Raw genomic sequence first — 17355 nt, 5'->3', positions numbered from 1 at the left:
TATTCTGCACAGGCTGTTGACAAAACATTGTACAAAGCAGACCAGCCGTTAGTCCAGAGATCATATTTCGTTTGAAAAGGCTCAAGCTATTTGCTGTTTCTTAGCTTATTGTCTTCTCTTTAAGCATCTTAAAAAGAGAAGTTAAATTTTTGCAGTCTAAGTTTAATTCTAATATTCAATTTGCACTTGATTCTAATGTTCAGTTACTGGATTTTAATGTCATGCATTATTCTACTCTTAATAGAGAAAAAAATTCCATAATGAATTAATTTTTTGCCACTACAGTAACAATTCAATGTACAATTATTTACTGTATCCTAGAAATACAATTTTCCAAATACTCTGTTTCCCATCTTAAGGTCTGCAGCCCATAGTCTTTCTCTGGAACAACTGCCTATTAAAACTAGGCACTTAAAAAGTGGAAAGAAGGAGATTTCCTTTGCTCCTACAATGCAAGAAAGTCTTTATATAGCAATCTTACTCAGAAAGTAACTTTCCAAAGATAGTCTGAAGAGATAGGTAGGAGGAAACACAGGCAGAAAGAAAAAGAGCAAGGGAAATAAACTGCTAAAGACTTAAAAAGGGGTCTAGATATGAGGTCAGCAGCACTTAATTCTGCATTCCTTTGCTTTAAGGACATTGGTGTAAAAAAAAAGTGATGTCAAGCAGTTGCCTTTTCAAATAGACTGAGAATCCATGCAGTTAATTCCCTTTAGCAAATGTGGGTAGGACTAATTTGATGAAATGTTAAGAGGAACCTAAATCCCTAGTTGATTAGGCTATTCCAAGCCCTAAGAAGCCCCAAACCAGAAACAGGTTCTGGTGGTAGGAATCAAGGCTGCTGCAACCCTGAAAACCTTTGTTCATTTGTCATTTAGTGCTGGTCATGCTTAAACTCTCTCTGACCCTCTACTTTTCAGACTCCTGTGCTCTTAGCTGCCTGGTGCCAGCACATCCCCAGAAGGGGCTCATTCTTCACGAGGAAGGGCCACTCAAAATCGATAAACTAGCTATTACCCCAGCTCTCAGCCCTAAGGATATAGATGTGCCTACAAGAGCAGGCTCCATCTTAAATGCACTGGTAACAGCTGTGTTTTGTTTGCTTGAATTTAAAGGAAACAGGCATAGGATGAAGTCTCTTTATGCAGAAAGCGAAGCTATGACCTATTAGATATGAGTCTTTCTTCAGCCTGAAGTGATTCAGACCTCGATATTTCAATTTCCTTAAAGGTTTTCTAGCTCCTAGAAGATGTCTGTTGATTTTGCAATGTGTGAAGAGCTTTAGGAATAGAGGTGAGCAATTTTTTTCTCCTCATTGGAAGCCTAGTTGCTAATCAAGACAATACTATTTTCTCTTGACCTCTTCCTTTCTCCTGTCTATTGTGCCCCAGGGGCACATCTGCAGCAGTGGAAGGTAGTCAGCTTCCCTTCCCATGCACTTTACAACCCTGTAAAGAGAAGATGAAAGAGGGGGGTTAAATCTCCATTGCTGGAAAGACCACAAAAGCTGGTCTTTATTTTGGGTGAATAATTTTCTGTCTGTGTTTCAAAAGGTGTAATTTCCTAACTTCTTCATAAAAGGAAGGGACTAGATCCCTGCTCTCAAGGGAGGACTCTCTGAATCCCAAGAAGGACCCAGTCCTTTAGAGCACTGGATGTATCTTGGTGAGGGATAGAGGAAGACACATCCCAGTTCTGTCCTGTGCAGCCTCCTTCACTGTTTGTGGTGTCTTGAACTTGTAGGTGCCCAAAAGATTGCCTGCATTAGGTAGGTGCTCCAGGAACCCTAATGAAGCTTTTGGGATAGCAACCAGACTTTCTAATGGCCAGCACGTGCTGGTTGTTGAGGGCAGCTTTTGATCTCTGTGGTCAGTTGTGGTCAAATGTCACACAAAACAATTGTTAAAGTACCACAAGATTTCTTCCCAGTCAAATTGAATAGAATTTCTGCTAGAATATATGTCTATTGTAAGTCCTCCTAAAGGAAATCTAATCAAAAGAAATAATAATAATGTTAGGAAATCTTTATTTCACTGACAAGCACATTGGTCTGCTGGACAGCATTGTTTTACCAGGGCAATGAGAGCCTGCAGATGCCCTGACAAGTCTCATACACAGGACATAGAACAAAGTGGTAGAGAACTTCCTGGCTCTTTTATCAGTTTAACCTGAGTTTAGTTGAATAGAAATTAATTTGAGTTGGGCACTAATCACTTTCTTTCTCATAGATACCTATAGTCTGAGACTACTTTCCTTTAATAAAATACTTTCAAATCTACCAATCAAGAGTATCACAGAAACAAAATAAATGCTGCCCTAGTAATAACAATACGTTCAATTTTGAAATGCCTTTCCCTAAAGAATCTCTTGGACTTTTGTAAGCATAAAGTTTTAATCACAGCACAGGCAGAAAAATTATTACTGAAATTGCTTTATGCGAAGTAAAAGAGGGGTGGAAATCAAGTCCAGGAAATATAAGCAAATTTCACAATATCATGAAAATCTGAACAAGTATTTGACAACTATTTGCATCAAAACAGTTTAATCTGTGGGATAGAATATTTTACTTCAAACAAACTTCACCAGAAGGTAGTCATATCACATTCATTCAGATCAGATATCTTTTTTAAGTATCTTTGTTTCAAATCTATGAAAACATATCCATATCTTCTTGAGTGAGGCAAATTAGTACAGGAAATGGAAGATTTAATCAATTAAAGTCAATGACCTCTTCCTCTTTAAAATAAGAAAAAACACAACCCTTTTGCAGAACTACAGTTGAAATTCTGCCAGCAAAGCTGGATTTGATGAAAGACAAAAGTATCAGAGATGAAATCTTGCTCACAGAAACACTGGAAAACCTATTAATTTCAGTATGGTTTGGGTTTTGTTCTTTTAGTGGATTGCAGCAACATGTAAGAAGAGAAAAAAGAGAGCTCAAAAGCTATTACTTTGTGTTTCTTAAAGTTAACTTAGAAATAAAAATCCTAAGGCATCTCAGGAGACAGCAGGACAGATGTAAGTCAGAACACAGGGAATCTAAAAGTCGGAACAAGGTGCAAATAATAAACACCCTCCCTTATACAGACACATATAGTGCCACACACATTCTTTAACTTCAGGAAAGATTTAATCACCTTTTTGAACTGTTTCTCAGTTTTCACACCTGCAACATTTTATAAATACATACTTCTATGTATACTTTTATACATATATATACACGCTCACACTATTTATGTGGCATTCGTAGCACACTGAATTCCTTAGATTCCCTGAAATGTAATTTATCAATTATGCTTTCTATTTCTTTGTATCCATACCCTCACCTCTCTACATATGTAGTATGCAAACACACACCCTCACACACCTGCACAACAAATTTATGAATTTAATTTAGGCACCACTGCCCAAGCTGCTGGCCCTGGGTGGAAGCTGTGTCCCAATGGGAAGTGCTACTGTTGTATTGTCCTTATGACACACAGTGTGACAGACAGTGGGTGCAGAAGGCAACAGACTCACTAGTACTGCCATCCTGGCACTAGAAAGGAGGGAAATGCTGGCAAATAGAAGGAGGGAGCATTGGATTCACTGGGGCACTGAGCCAGGGAGGTGTGAATGGGAAAAGGAAACAGAAAGTAGGGACAGGTAATATTATTATGTGAGAAATAAAATATTTTTCTTTCTTATGTGCCTTAACTCTTTTGTCACAGAGGATATGAAAGAACATATTGGTCTGAAACAATTATTTCAGCAAGAAACACAGCAGCAGGCTGAATCCCACAATCCTGAGCATAATTTACAGCATGAGATGCATGAAACCTCTATATAAATTACTGGAGATGGGAAATCTGCCTGTAGATTTCTGGAAAAAGTATAGCAAGGAAGAGAAGGCAGTTGCTCAGACTAGAATTCTGATTAAATATGTCATGGGGGAATCAAATGAATTTGCTCACCATTAAGCAAAAAAGCATGTTTATTGATACAGCTGATATGAATAGACAGCTTTAAAGAGAAACTATTCTTAAATTTCAATTTAAGTTTCATTTGTATTCTGTCTCTTTTTGCATTTTCAGCATCAGTAATTGTTATCAACTTCTTTTTTATGACCAGCCAGTTTCTATCAAGTCTTCTGTTCTTTAAGGTTTTGAGTTATGAATAAGACAAACATAATTGTTTTCAAACAGCTGTTTCTAGTGGATTCATTTTAGTTGTCAATACAGATGTCTAATATTTATGAGCATGTTTAAAAAAATAATAAATTCTAAGAAAATGTTAAAATAAAGCCTTTTACAGGGGTTTTCTATATATCTTCTGTTTATTTTTTGAGTTATTCAGGTTCCTATGTCATGTTCAACACCTTAGCATCTGGTTTTGTTATTTATTGTTCTGAAATTATGCTCTGCAATGCCAAAAGGGAAGACTTAAATGTAAGTAGAATTTGGTACAACAAATGAAGAGGGAGGCTACAAAGATCAGAGAAGTATTTTTAAGAACTGAGTTACTTTGGATTTTTAGAGGTGTAACTACATGTGCAGAATACTTTTTTATAGATTCCAAATAATTTAATATTAACTGGAAAATAGAATTTTCAGATACCCGTCAAATAGTTAGAAAATTCTGTACAGTTTAAAGGCAGTTTTTCTGTTTGAAGCTGCTTGTTTGAATGCCAAGCAAGCATTTATTCAATGTTTATGGTGTAAGCATTTAAATAGAAAGTAAAAGGTTGCTTAAAAGTACTTGTGTGTGATTGACAGATTGGAATTTGACTGCACTCCGTGCTACTTAAAATGATAACAAATGAAATGTGTGCATCCAGAAAAGCTGGTTTTGGATGGATGAACTTGACTTGCTGATGAAAGTAAAATGAAATAAATTACACTTCAACCTCTCTGAAACTGGCATATAATGTTGAACTGAACTGTAAGTACTTCACTAGGAGTCTTCAAATAGGTTGTCTAAGATTTTTTTTTAATCCTAAATAGAGAATAAAATGCAATAATCTCCATGACACTTCTGGAAAGATACTTTAAATTGTCATTTTATGCAAGGAAGCACGACAGAGTTTTGCAGTGCTGATGTGTTGATAATATGATTATTCTAGCTAGATTTATTTTCTCTTTTAGATTTTACATCACTGTTTTATTTTCCTGCCACATATGAGGAAAACTATAAAATATATAAAAAATATATAAAAAATATATAAAAAACTATAAAAATAACAGTGTGCAGAAAAATGTGGATCAGAATTTACCTTTGGAATATATTGATTCACAAAATTTAAGAACAATAGAAATCTTTCCAATGCTATAATTATTTGAACAGAAGAGTAAATTTTTAAAACTTATTTTCCAAAATCCTGCAGAGTATAACCTATTCTCTCCCAGTGGGAGACAAACTCAGATTTACTGGACAGAAGGTATAAGCTATGGTGGAAATCACTTTCTTATTTTCATTGGACAAGATAAATTGTGTCCTTTGTTCCCTATTCTCTCTTCATAAACTGCGTCTCAAATTATTTTTTTTATGCGCATAAAAATATATTTTGATCTATGAAAATTCAAAGAACTCGACCACAAAATGTTTAATTTTTTTTTTCCCCTCTATCAGTTTGTCAGCACAAAAATCTACCTTGGGAAAGTTGAGTTTGCTAACATTTTCTCAGGGATGTTTTTTGTCTTTTTTGAAACAAATTTTCAGGGAAGCCCAAAGATGCTTTAATGTCAGTAGTAACTCATTAGGGAGAGATTAGTTTGAAAGATTTCAATTTTTCTCCGAACAAAAAGGTAATATTTCAATATCACAAAAATTAGCAGATGACAAAAAAAAAAATCATCCCAGCTATCACTAAGGTTCACTAAATGGCTGGAAGATTTCTTCTGCTGTCAAGCCTGGTGGAGAGATACACATCATCACATGCTGCCAGGATGGGATATGACAACAACATCACATCCTTCTCATGAGCTGTAGGACTGAATTACGTTCTAAAAGAAAGTAAGAGGGGAAGAAATGTATCTCACCTTGATACAGACATAGCATGAGTAATTAGTATTTCCTAGCAAGAGACAATCCAACAACTGTTGCTCTAGCAGAAAGTGCCTGCAGGAGTTTCAGCATCCCCCAAGCTTCCCAGTGTCCCCTAAGATTTCAGGTAAGGGCACCTCAGAGGACCGGCCTTAAAGAGTTTGTACCTGAACTCGCACATGTGCGATGCTTCTGAGTCTCCTTATGGCTGTAACCTCAGCTGTCATGGTCCTACTAATAGATTGACCTGCTCTCTTAACTGCCTCTCCTTTATTTTTTTTCTACTGTTCCCTTTTCATAATTCTTCTGACCCTGTTTTCATCTTTATTCCTTTTTGGAGCAATGTCAGAACCTTTCAATTTCTCAGAGCTAGAACAGCTAGGGAAATCTGTCAGCTCCAGCAACATACAAACCACTTCACTGAAGTATCCAAATAACACTGCCAATTCCTCTTTTCCTATCCTTTGTCATCAGTTAGAGTTTTCTTATTTACTGTGCATTTCCATATTTTAAGACACTTTAGCAGAACTCTGAGTGCTCTTGATAGGGCCCAGCACATTAATCCAACAACAATTATTTCATACATGGAAATCGGTGGAATAAAGATCTATGAGAAAAGGGAGAAAAAGACTTGGAAGCATTTCATTTTCTTTCCTTTGTGTATTGTTCCTCTAAGAAAGGGGGGACATTTTCAGTGGTCAGACAAGGAATATTAAAGAGCTGGAAACATTAAGACTTCGAGAATATGCAGAAGAGACAGGATCTCCAAATTCATCCAGAGTAAACATGGCAGAACAGAGGCAGTTTCTTGATAGTTATTTTTCCATTAAAGACATAATTGATATGTGTCTTACTGTGCTACTTATTCTGTATTATTGAACAGAATTAAAGAATTGTAGCTTTGCTATGTTTTTATTACGCAGAATTAATTTTCATGCCTACAAGTGCTTATGCTAAGGGTGCTAAAGTTACTTTCATGGAGACAAGGTGCAGGGTGCCTTACATCCCTGACATTTGATGTAGTCTCTTAATCTTACCTGCATTTCATACCAGCCTCACTCTACTCATTCATTTCTAGAGTTAGACCTTGTTACCTGTTTCGGTTTAGAAGACAGGTGTCTGCTAGGGATGGCAGGAGCCTCCCTTGGAATGAAAAAATGTAGACCCCCCTCCCTCCAAATTATTATAATTCTGAAATCAAGGGGTTTTCAGGTAAAGATCTGGGGATAGGAATAACAGTTCTTTACTAGTATAGCCAGGTAAACAAACAAACAATAACTACAGCAATAACAAGAACACAGAACCAGGGACCCCAGGACAGCTTTCTCGGCTGAGACGGGATGGGGGAGAGGCTTTGTTTTCACAAACCCCTCAGGCAGTCAGTCCCGGTGCTCCTGCAGGGCTCTGAGGAACACTTGGAACAGCAGGGATGAGCTGAGATCCTGGGCTGGTGGCTGAGGTGGATCAGCAGAGGAATGAGATGAGATCCTGGGCTGGTGGATAAGGTGTATCAGCAGGGATGAGCTGAGATCCTGGGCTGGTGGCTGAGGTGGATCAGCAGGGATGAGCTGAGATCCTGGGCTGGTGGCTGAGGTGGATCAGCAGGGATGAGCTGAGATCCTGGGCTGGTGGCTGAGGTGTATCAGCAGGGATGAGCTGAGATCCTGGGCTGGTGGCTGAGGTGGATCAGCAGCTCCATGGAGGTGCCTGGCACTGCCACACATCCCGGCAGGACAGGGGGTGCGAGGCCACCAACGAAGAGGGGAGAAGGAGAAGAAGCAGCAGCTCCGTCTGGGTGATGGCAAAATTCCCTTCTCCCCACCGCAGCAGCTCTGCACCCAAAGTGTCCTTCTCCGAAGCTGAAGAAAGCCAGCCAAAACTGTCCCCACCCTCCTTTTTCCTGCCCACTTCCCCCTCTGGGCCCGGCCAAACTCTGTCTTCTCTCAAGCACTCACCAAGTATCCATATTTAGGTTGTCCCTGCAACTAATGGATAAAAATTCCACGGGCAAGACAGAACTAAAAAAAAGGACACCTAACCCCCAACATTACCCCAGCACCAGACACTCCAAATTAAAAATTACTGCAGGATCTAATCACTGACACTTTCAGATGTAATTGTTACCCAGTAAATGACCATGAATTAAAAATCTCATTAATTTGGTTATAACACCTTATTTTGCACACACTTTCTGGACCTGTGATTGAAGGCTTTGTGTAGATTGCCATGCAAATACCTCATTTGAAATAAGAGGCATTATGTTCTTCTGTCTGTGTTCAGCTCTGTCTGCTCCCAAACCCAGTTTCCTCACTGTCCTGCTTCTCAGATCTGAAAGACTCTGGCTGCAGGTGACAGCAGTGTGACCAGTGATGATGCTCTGAACCAAGCTGCTTTTTCCCATGTTCCTCATCATGCCTGATCCAGACCCTGCATCTGGCCCAACATCTACCTAGTCCTGTTCTGATCTTTAGTGAGGTTCCATACTGGACCTCACTTTTAATATTTTTATATACATATTTGTAAGCTTTTGATGTGTATGTAATTGGGAATCACTGTTCTCAAACTTTCCCTTTTGATTTGCCACAGTACAAATATGACCACTAAGCTATCAAGATATCTATACTCCAAACTGGTCAAGTTGTGGTGCCACAAAAAGCAGCGTAATAAAAAAAAAAAACCAAAACACAGAATGATATAGAATATAGCTACTATCAAAATGAGTACAACACACTAAAGTAATTCCTTCTGTAGCTGCCAGGAAATAAAATCACTTAGATAAAGCAAAGCAAGAGAAGCTTAATAAATAAATGATACAGTGAAGGCAATTCTTAGCCCTCCCCCTTTAACTTTAATGAAAAAAATCTCATAGGATAGGATAGGATAGGATAGGATAGGATAGGATAGGATAGGATAGGATAGGAGCGGAGAGGAGAGGAGAGGATAGATAGATAGATAGATAGATAGATAGATAGATAGATAGATAGATAGATAGACAGATAGACTTTTTTCTAAGGACAAAAAGATAGAGGAAGCACAAATATGGACTTTCTTGGTCTTCAATGATCAGCACTTTGCCTTTTGCTTTGAAAGCTGTTGTTACTCACTGAATAATAAGCCCTGCTTCCTCTGTAATAAGGTTGGCAGATGTTTGCTATCATGCATCATAAGTCTGAAGGTGTATTTCCATGGTAAATACAGAGTATGAAACCCACTATTTGAATGTCATTCCCACAGCTCTAGACAGAACTAACATTCTGTCACTGTCATTTTAGCATCCTAATTACATCAACATTGTCCTTTGTGACTCTCATTGCAGATTTCCAATCAAAATGTCTGTGATGAGGGAAGTAGTATTACTGCAATCAAACAGCTGAACAACATCTCTGAATAATCCTAGCTTGTTCAGCTTCCCAGACACAATATAGAACATAGATCCGAACACCTAAACATGGCAGGAAAGTACACCTATGCTGTGAACTGCTCTGGATTAGACAGCTGCTGAGGAGCTGAGCTAAACATGGATGAGAACTGCCAGACTTCAGTGCACCTCACTCTTGGGACCCTATAATATTGTAGGATGCTAAAGAAAGAACATAACCGATGTAATTTCTGCCTTTTAGTATCTTTCCTGTATGCTTGCATAGATGCATAGGAAATCACACACACACAAAAAAATCCCACACCATAAAGTCATTAAACATTTTTTCACCGTTGTTTTTTGATTCAATTTCATGGTAAACCTAAATCCAGGAAGCCTGAGGTTCCTGAGTTCTTCAGGAGCTCGGGGAGCTTCCATTTTCCCAAGGAGATACATTTCTAGGAATCACAATTGTACTGCAAGGCTTGAAAAAGTAATGTGCTCTACCCCAAGAACAAAAATACAGTAATGTTTGCAAAAAACCCTATTAGGACATTGTAGGAAAACAGCTCCTAAATTTCACTGCTATTTCCAATAGAGTATAATGGACTTGCTGCTGGGTCTTTCAAGGCAGAGAGCTCAAGATTTGAAATAGTCTTGAACAAATGCTCTTTTTTACCTTTTCTAATTTTTTTTCTTCTTTTGATGTCACATGGGTCTGAACCATGACTGTAGACTATTTTGTGTCAGGAGCAAAAGTTGGGCTGGATACACTTGGCTGCAATGCTTCATTAGAAACTGTTTTAGAAATTGAGTAGACCCAGAGCAGAAAAATATTTGAGTGATACTCTCTGTGATTTGGAACTCATCAGAGATGTGGAATGAATATGGTCTGAACAGCTCTAACTCTATTACTGTTACAGAATGACTGCTCTAATTCAGAGAAATTTGCCAATTATTAGATGCTCGTGTCTTCTTTTACTGCATGTTAGGGCTATGTCAGTTTTCATGTGTGGAGAAGTATTTTGTGCAGATTTTGTTTTATTTTTTATGTTTTTCTCCTAAATGATTCATTAATTTTACACTCCTATCCTCTCTTGACTTCTCTACCAGTGAGAACACTAGTGAAACAAAAACTTGGGAATGGTATACACATTGCTGTCTGCACATTTGGTGAAGAAAACAATGACTGTGGTTTTCCAGCACTGTCCTCACTCCTGAAATGTGAAATATGAAGAATACACTTATTTTGTGCAAAAAATACACAAAACATTTTTTCTGCTGTGGAAATATATATAGAAGTCTAAAAAAAGGTTTCAGAGCTACTTATGCTATAAATAGCAAAAAGTGTCCCCTTATTCTGTTATTATAAAAAAAGAAAAATAAAATTAGGATCCTTACATAGCTCTCAGATCTAGAATCTGTTCTTGGGTGAAAACTTCATCCTGGACCTTCAAAGCTGTCTGTTCTGAAAAGGACACTGGTCTGCAACAAGTCTTCCCAAATGCACATGGAGCTCCCATTCACATTCTAGTCCCTTCCACAGTTTTTTCCTCAGATTGTCAATCTTACTACTTAATCAAGGTATCACTTTTCTGGAGTGCTCTCAAAGGATTGCTGACTGTTACAGCAATTGCCTGGGTTTGGAAATCCTGATATGTTACCTGTAAACACACCTGTTTTTTTAAAAAACTGCGGAAAGCATAATGACTGGTCTGGTATTAAATCTTGCTATAAATGAAAAATTTTTGTTACATAAATAAAATCTCCCTCTACACCAAAAGGAAGAGGTTTATTTCACTGTAAACTTCTTTACACTTTAAATATATCATTTAATTCTTTTAGATATACAACTATACTTTAGACTGCCATAAAAGAGAAGCTGTTTTGGCGCTTCTGACAGAAAATAGAAATGAGAGCAACCTACTATAAGCTTGAGTGTTGATGACATTTTACCTGGTCTGCTTGAATGTTGAAAGAGCTGATGGTCACACTGGCAAGTCAAATCTTATGCCTTGATTTAGTTTCCTCAAACAGAAAATGGAGTTAAAGAGACTCACCTTCTTTGTACAGCATTCTGAAAGTAGATACAGAAATTATCGTGTAACTAATGTCATGTAACTGTTTCTCTTGTACTGACTGAATCCTCTTTTAAGTGAGTAATTGGGATCTGTGACAGCTTTGGGCTTGCAAATCAGCGCAGATGAGATTCAGCAGACTGGAAAAGCAAAAATCAAAAAGTGATCTATCAGATTGCTTCCTAATCTCAGCATCATGCCAAGTGCACAAAGTAGGGTGTCGTAATTGCAGAAGAAACTCTGATTTGCATCTCTAGTAGGTCCAGATCACCAGGTCATAGCCTCAATGTGTTTGCTTTCCAAATAAGACCAAAACAAATAATTTTTGTTCAGATATCATGGGAGCACCAGCTGTGATTTTCCTGAGCTGATGTATCCAACCTTTCAGCATCGTTTTGGGGTGGGGTGGAGGGGCTGGACTGCACTGATGCCCTGAAAAGAAACATGGAGCAGAGGTGGCTCACTTGAGTATGGCCAGATCCACTATGCAGCGAAGATCTTACACAGCATAGAGCTTGTGGCAATCCTCATGAATCACAATTCGTTAGCACTTCTACTACTTTACACAAAAGGGCAATGGGATCAGAACTTTGCTCACAGGAGGCATGTACAGGTAATAGTAATACACTGCATGGGTCTTGTGTGCAAAGGATTTCCTGTTTGAAAGATTGTAATGCACTTTCTTTTACTGACACCAAGTTTTTTTAAGTTGAGAAAATACAGTTCCTATTCTAGTATGACTTCAAAGCATGGAAAAAGCAGTTTTTAGTCTCAAGGTGATATGAAGAAGGATAAAAGTGATGGGCACAGAGGAAAAGCAAACTAGGCAAATATACCCCAAGCTGATATGCAATAGAGCTATTATTATTATTACATTTTCTCTCCCTTTGTATACTGTATGTTTAGAGACTTGATAGTAGAGTAGAATTAGCAATCTCTGTTCATCTATTCATTACTTTCAGAGATTTCAAATGCTTTTTAAGCTGGCATGGATGTAAACCCAAAGAAATCAGTAAGAACACTAGAGTTCAGCAGTTACACAACAGAAAAAAGAAAAAAAAGTATTTATGGAATTCTGTCCCATGTTAATTTCTTTCTTACTGCATTATTAGCGTAGTTATGCCATTGTAGCATGTTGCTATTAAAACTCATTCACAAAGGTTATTTTTCAGGTTTAAAAGTTTAAAAGTTTTTGGTTGTGGTGGACTCCATTGTCTCTGAGGCAAAAGTTATCCCAAATTCCTTCTTCTGTTTTCTTCTCTCAACTACTAAATTCAAACTAAATATTTGAATTATTTCCCCAAAACATGGTTTCAAATTAAGAGCTATCTTTTTAATGACATATGAATTACCAAAGTGATCGCATATTTTTTTTCTCTATTATAACTTTAATATGCTTTCAGTAAGCTCACAATATTGTTTTATAAACTTAGGTATAAGAATAATAAGGATGAATGAAGACTCTTATTTCTATTTTCTTTCATAATCCATTCTCTGCTGGAGCTAAGAAAAAAAAGAGCTAAAAAAAGGTGTTATGACAATGAGAAGATTAAATATTAAGTGCCAGCAAGTGTTTCCATTTCTCTGCAAAGACATATACAAAATTAGCTTTTTAAAGCTTCTCACAAAGTATTTTATAACTGTTTTACATTTAGCATAAAAAAATCACTTAACTTTGGACTAGCAATTTAATAAATATAAAGAATCTAAATGAAATTAATTCTTCTACACAAAAAAAAAAAAGTTAACTCTTACTATGCGAGTCTAATAATAATGGCCACATTAAATTCCTTGCTTAGTACATTCTAATGGTTTTGAGAACAAGTGTAATTTAAGCTTCAGCTATATGTTTCAGAATTCTACAAAGTGCCAAGTCAAAATGGTAAGCTTGGTGAAATGCACTGGCAACTTAGTGAAAGGAATAAGGTCATGCTTTTTAAAATCACCTGACATCTATATGCATTAAAAATCCATCAATATTTTCAAAACTAACCTAGACATTTTAATTGGGACTTCATCTTCTAAAAGTTAGGCATATTTTCTAAATTGGTTGCATAATCTATTTTCATAGTAAAGGAGGGAGACTACTCAGTAAGTAATTCACAAAATAGCTGTCTTTTATGGAGAGTAGATGCTTTTTTCTTATTTCCTCTAGGGATGTAGAGTTATAAATCCTCTTTTGGAGTCAAGTGGATGAAGTAGGGACAGTTCTTTCTGGATTGGCAGGTGGGGGAATATAAGGAGCATGTCTTAAATGCTGTTCAAGGAAATAGGAGAATCAAATCCAAATACCTTCTGTGTTTGATTTGGGTTATTATCTTCCAGGAAAGAAACAGCTAAGCTGTAAGGAGGAATTCAGAAATTAAGGTATTTGTGCATCACAGGTGAGACTTAAATACTTGACTACTGTAATAGAATGTGATTCTCACCAGAGCATTGTGGCTGTGGAGACAAAATCTTCCATCTGTGATGCATCCTAGAATACAGCAGCTTCATGTGACAGATTGCAGAATGGGTAAATATCTGTTTTAAAATGAGACAAAACACATTTTAAGGATATCTTGTGACATCATAAGTCAGAGCTTTCAGCTACACATCAGTTAGCTATCCTTCCTCTCCCACTCTCCATGCTGACTTATAAAATTAACTGAAGTTCAGTAATGTTCCAAAAAATCATGAAGGGGTGAGACATACTATAGGGAGAACACGTTTTGATTTGAGAATCGTAGGAGAGTAATGAGATGTCCCCAGGCTTTTGGTATCTCAGTCACAGTAGCAAGGTCTATGGTTTCCTCAGAGCCAAGGAGCCAATGTGTGGATTTTTATGCTGGAGACTTCACCAACAATTTGGATGAAGAGGTCTCCAGAGACAGAAAGCCTACACAGCAGCTGAGAGGGTGGAATTTCCCACAGGTGCCTAAACATTTGAACTTAATATGAAGCCGTTGCCTAAGTCCTCTTCAATGAGACTTTGGCTCTCTAGGCTAGATATGAAATATTTCCATAAATGCCTGTAGGTCAAATGTTTTACTTTTATGTCAGGACCTAAAAATTCAAATAATACACCAGGAGGAATTTACTAAAGATTCTGGGTATTATATCAAACAAATAACATTCCTAACTTCAAATTCTGCCCTCTCCATGCCTTGTACTTGCTTTTGAAAATGAGATTTTAGAAAGAATTTTATAACATACTGTGAAAAACTACCCTCCCATTTCACCAGAAAAAAATGCAGAAATTTTGTTGGTTCAAACACTGACTTAATTTTCATAACATCAAGCTTACCTATAAAGAAGAAATAAAGGAGAGTGTAAATACTAGTCTTTTAGGGCTTTGATATATTTGAAAACAGAATCCAATTAAACCTCTATATTTGATAATCTTTGTCTTAATAAAGTTGCTGTGGGTGTTATTGGCATGAAAACATGGAAAAGCAGCAAGATTATTTTCATATTTGTGTTTAGATATTTTACCATTATAAACATATGAGAAAACCTGCTTGAATCTATCAATATAGAAATCAGCAAATAGTTTTAAAAAGGAGAGAAGGTAATTAACTTCACTATTTAATGATGCTCCTAATTTAAACTATGCAAGAGATGTTTAATGAGTGAGAGAAATGTTGCAGAAAAAAACCTGTTATTCAGTTAAAATGACAAAATGGGAATCAGCAGTTTGAATCTATTTGCACGTCTTCAGCAGACTTACTCTGTGACCTTAACCAAAGTATTTAATTTTTGTGCCCTGCAGTTTTTCTATAAAATGGAAATAATGAGAGTCAACTTACTGAGAAATTGTGGGCCTTAATAGTTTAGTATTTATATCTTCTGAGAGAATACAGATAGGATTGCAGAGTGTGATGAATGATTAACATTCTTTAGCTATTACCAAGCTCTGATATTTTTACCCAGCTACTTTATCGTACAAAAATCTTTACTTTTTATAGCCCTGTATCTAACAACTACCCTGACTGAAATGTATTGAGCAACAAATGTAAAGTCCTTCTCAGGTCTTCTAAATGTAATTAATGCTCAAGTTACTCTCAAAAGCAGTAGAGAACAATGATCTTCAACTCTGTCTCCATCGCTTGTACCTGCCAGTTCAACAGAAAGATGAGTAAAGAGTGTGTTCTGGGTAAAATATATTTCCTTCAAATTAATGGTTTAAAACTCCCCCAAATCAGCATGGAACTCATTGTCTTCAGGCTTAGCATGCAGGTCCTGGAGAATGGAAAAACCCCACAACTTTCTGCTTCTGAATGAGCTGGTGAATACACTCTTGAGCAGCAGACAAGATTTGTTTTGCAGCTGATGACTTCCTGAAGCACAGGTCTGGCCCACACAGCTGCTGGATCTGGGTACCCCAGAGAGAATATTAAGCAAACCTCTCGAGCAGTAGTTACAAGAAAAAGGCTATATAGATACCAAATGCACTCTAATTGATGCTGATGAATTGTTCAGAGAAATTACAGAGTAATACTTATGATGAACAAATACTGCAATTTTGAATCAACAAGTAATTGCCAACAAATATCTTCAAAAATTTCCTACATAATTTCCAACAGAAAGAGGTTAATGGTCTTTTTAATGAAAACTTTTTCTTGTAATTATTGGCTTTACATTGTACATTGTTACTTTTTATTGGGGTGTGCTGACAAAGCTCTTAAATTTCTTTAAATATGTGATTCAGCTAAGCAAGTGGAACTTCCCACCTGATTTATTTGTCATCATAAACTAGGAGAGGGCCCATGTATCTTTTCTGGTTATAAAAGATGATTTTATTTTGTGTGGATAAAATTCACACAAAATATGTAACACCACAACAAAACTAGGGGATTAGTACACTTTCCCATCTACATTTAATCCTGCTCTGTGGTGTTTGCATAGAGGTACTCTCATGAAGAGTAGCATAAAATGCAATGATATCAGAAACATTCTATACCTTGACTATATACTAAGTTGAATTATAGATCCTGAACTGTTATAAACAGGGTGCAAAAGAGTGTATATAGAACTCTTGTGTGTACATGTCTTCTTTACCTTCTTTCAAAATAAAAATCTAAAGGGCAGTGTCACTACCTAGGATGTTGCAGACAGTGAAGAGCTTTTTATTTGAATACTGCAAGTGCCAGCTCAAGATATATTTTCCATCATGCCTTTACAAACATGAAATGAATCAAACAAATAAAACAAAACAAAACAAAAAACCCAGGAAAACAAAATCTGTCCACAATAAACATAGATCCAAAAATGGTTTGTGAAACTGTTGTGGTAAAGGAAACAACACAATAAAATAATTAGAAAATATGAAATAAAGATTGCTGTTTAGTTATTTGCTTATTTATTGTATTTATTATTTTAAACAATAATTTAATCTTTGTAACTTAAAATTGTATTAGTACCATGCAAAAATATGTAAGTTGTACTGTGATGAAGGAAAACTGCCTTTTCAGGACAGAATTGTAATCTCTTCTATCAGGCTTGAGGAGAATTAAACATTTGTCAGTATGACTGGTCTTAAATTCACAGAAAATAATAGAGGGATGCAAAAAGTACAGTTTCATGTTATTGAATGACAGCTATGGTCATCACAGCCACTGGGCATGACAAGTGAAAACAACAGAGCTAAGCCATGTAGCAAGTATGTTAAATAATGTTTTGAGCAAAGTAAGAGTGCAAACTAATACTTCCCCCCCCCCCCCCCCCCCATTTATGACTTACTGGTAAAAAAATTTTGAATGCCCTTAGAAGGACAAGATGCAGATATTTTTGACTAATATGATTATATTTTTAATGTGCCAAATGCATTTACAACCCTGAAATGCATTTGCAATTTATCAGATTAATATAACTATATAAGTGTCAGATGTGATTTGAAGAAGCAGAAGGAAGAAATGC

General features: G+C 36.7%; 1 protein-coding gene across 4 annotated transcripts in view; it reads right to left on the bottom strand.

Moving 5' to 3' along the window:
- Nucleotides 1–17355, bottom strand: part of FUT9 (fucosyltransferase 9) — a 105942-nt gene that overhangs the window by 18706 nt on the left and 69881 nt on the right. For 2 of the 4 annotated variants that reach the window (XM_086876563.1, XM_086876562.1), the window contains exon 2: nucleotides 13887–13980. The exons of 1 other annotated variant lie outside the window; for it this stretch is intronic. In XM_086876563.1, the coding sequence (XP_086732689.1) occupies nucleotides 13887–13953 (67 nt within the window). In that variant the 5' untranslated portion in view covers nucleotides 13954–13980. Of the gene's footprint in view, nucleotides 1–11439; nucleotides 11598–13886; nucleotides 13981–17355 lie in introns of all 4 variants that reach the window. One more of the 4 variants, XM_086876564.1, reaches the window with a different exon arrangement.

This window comes from Cyanistes caeruleus, chromosome 2, assembly GCF_971803275.1.
Source record: "Cyanistes caeruleus chromosome 2, bCyaCae1.hap1.1, whole genome shotgun sequence".
NCBI classification, from domain to species: Eukaryota; Metazoa; Chordata; class Aves; order Passeriformes; family Paridae; genus Cyanistes; species Cyanistes caeruleus.
The sequence above is the reverse complement of the archived record's forward strand: the minus strand, read 5'-3'. Positions and strand labels throughout refer to the sequence as shown.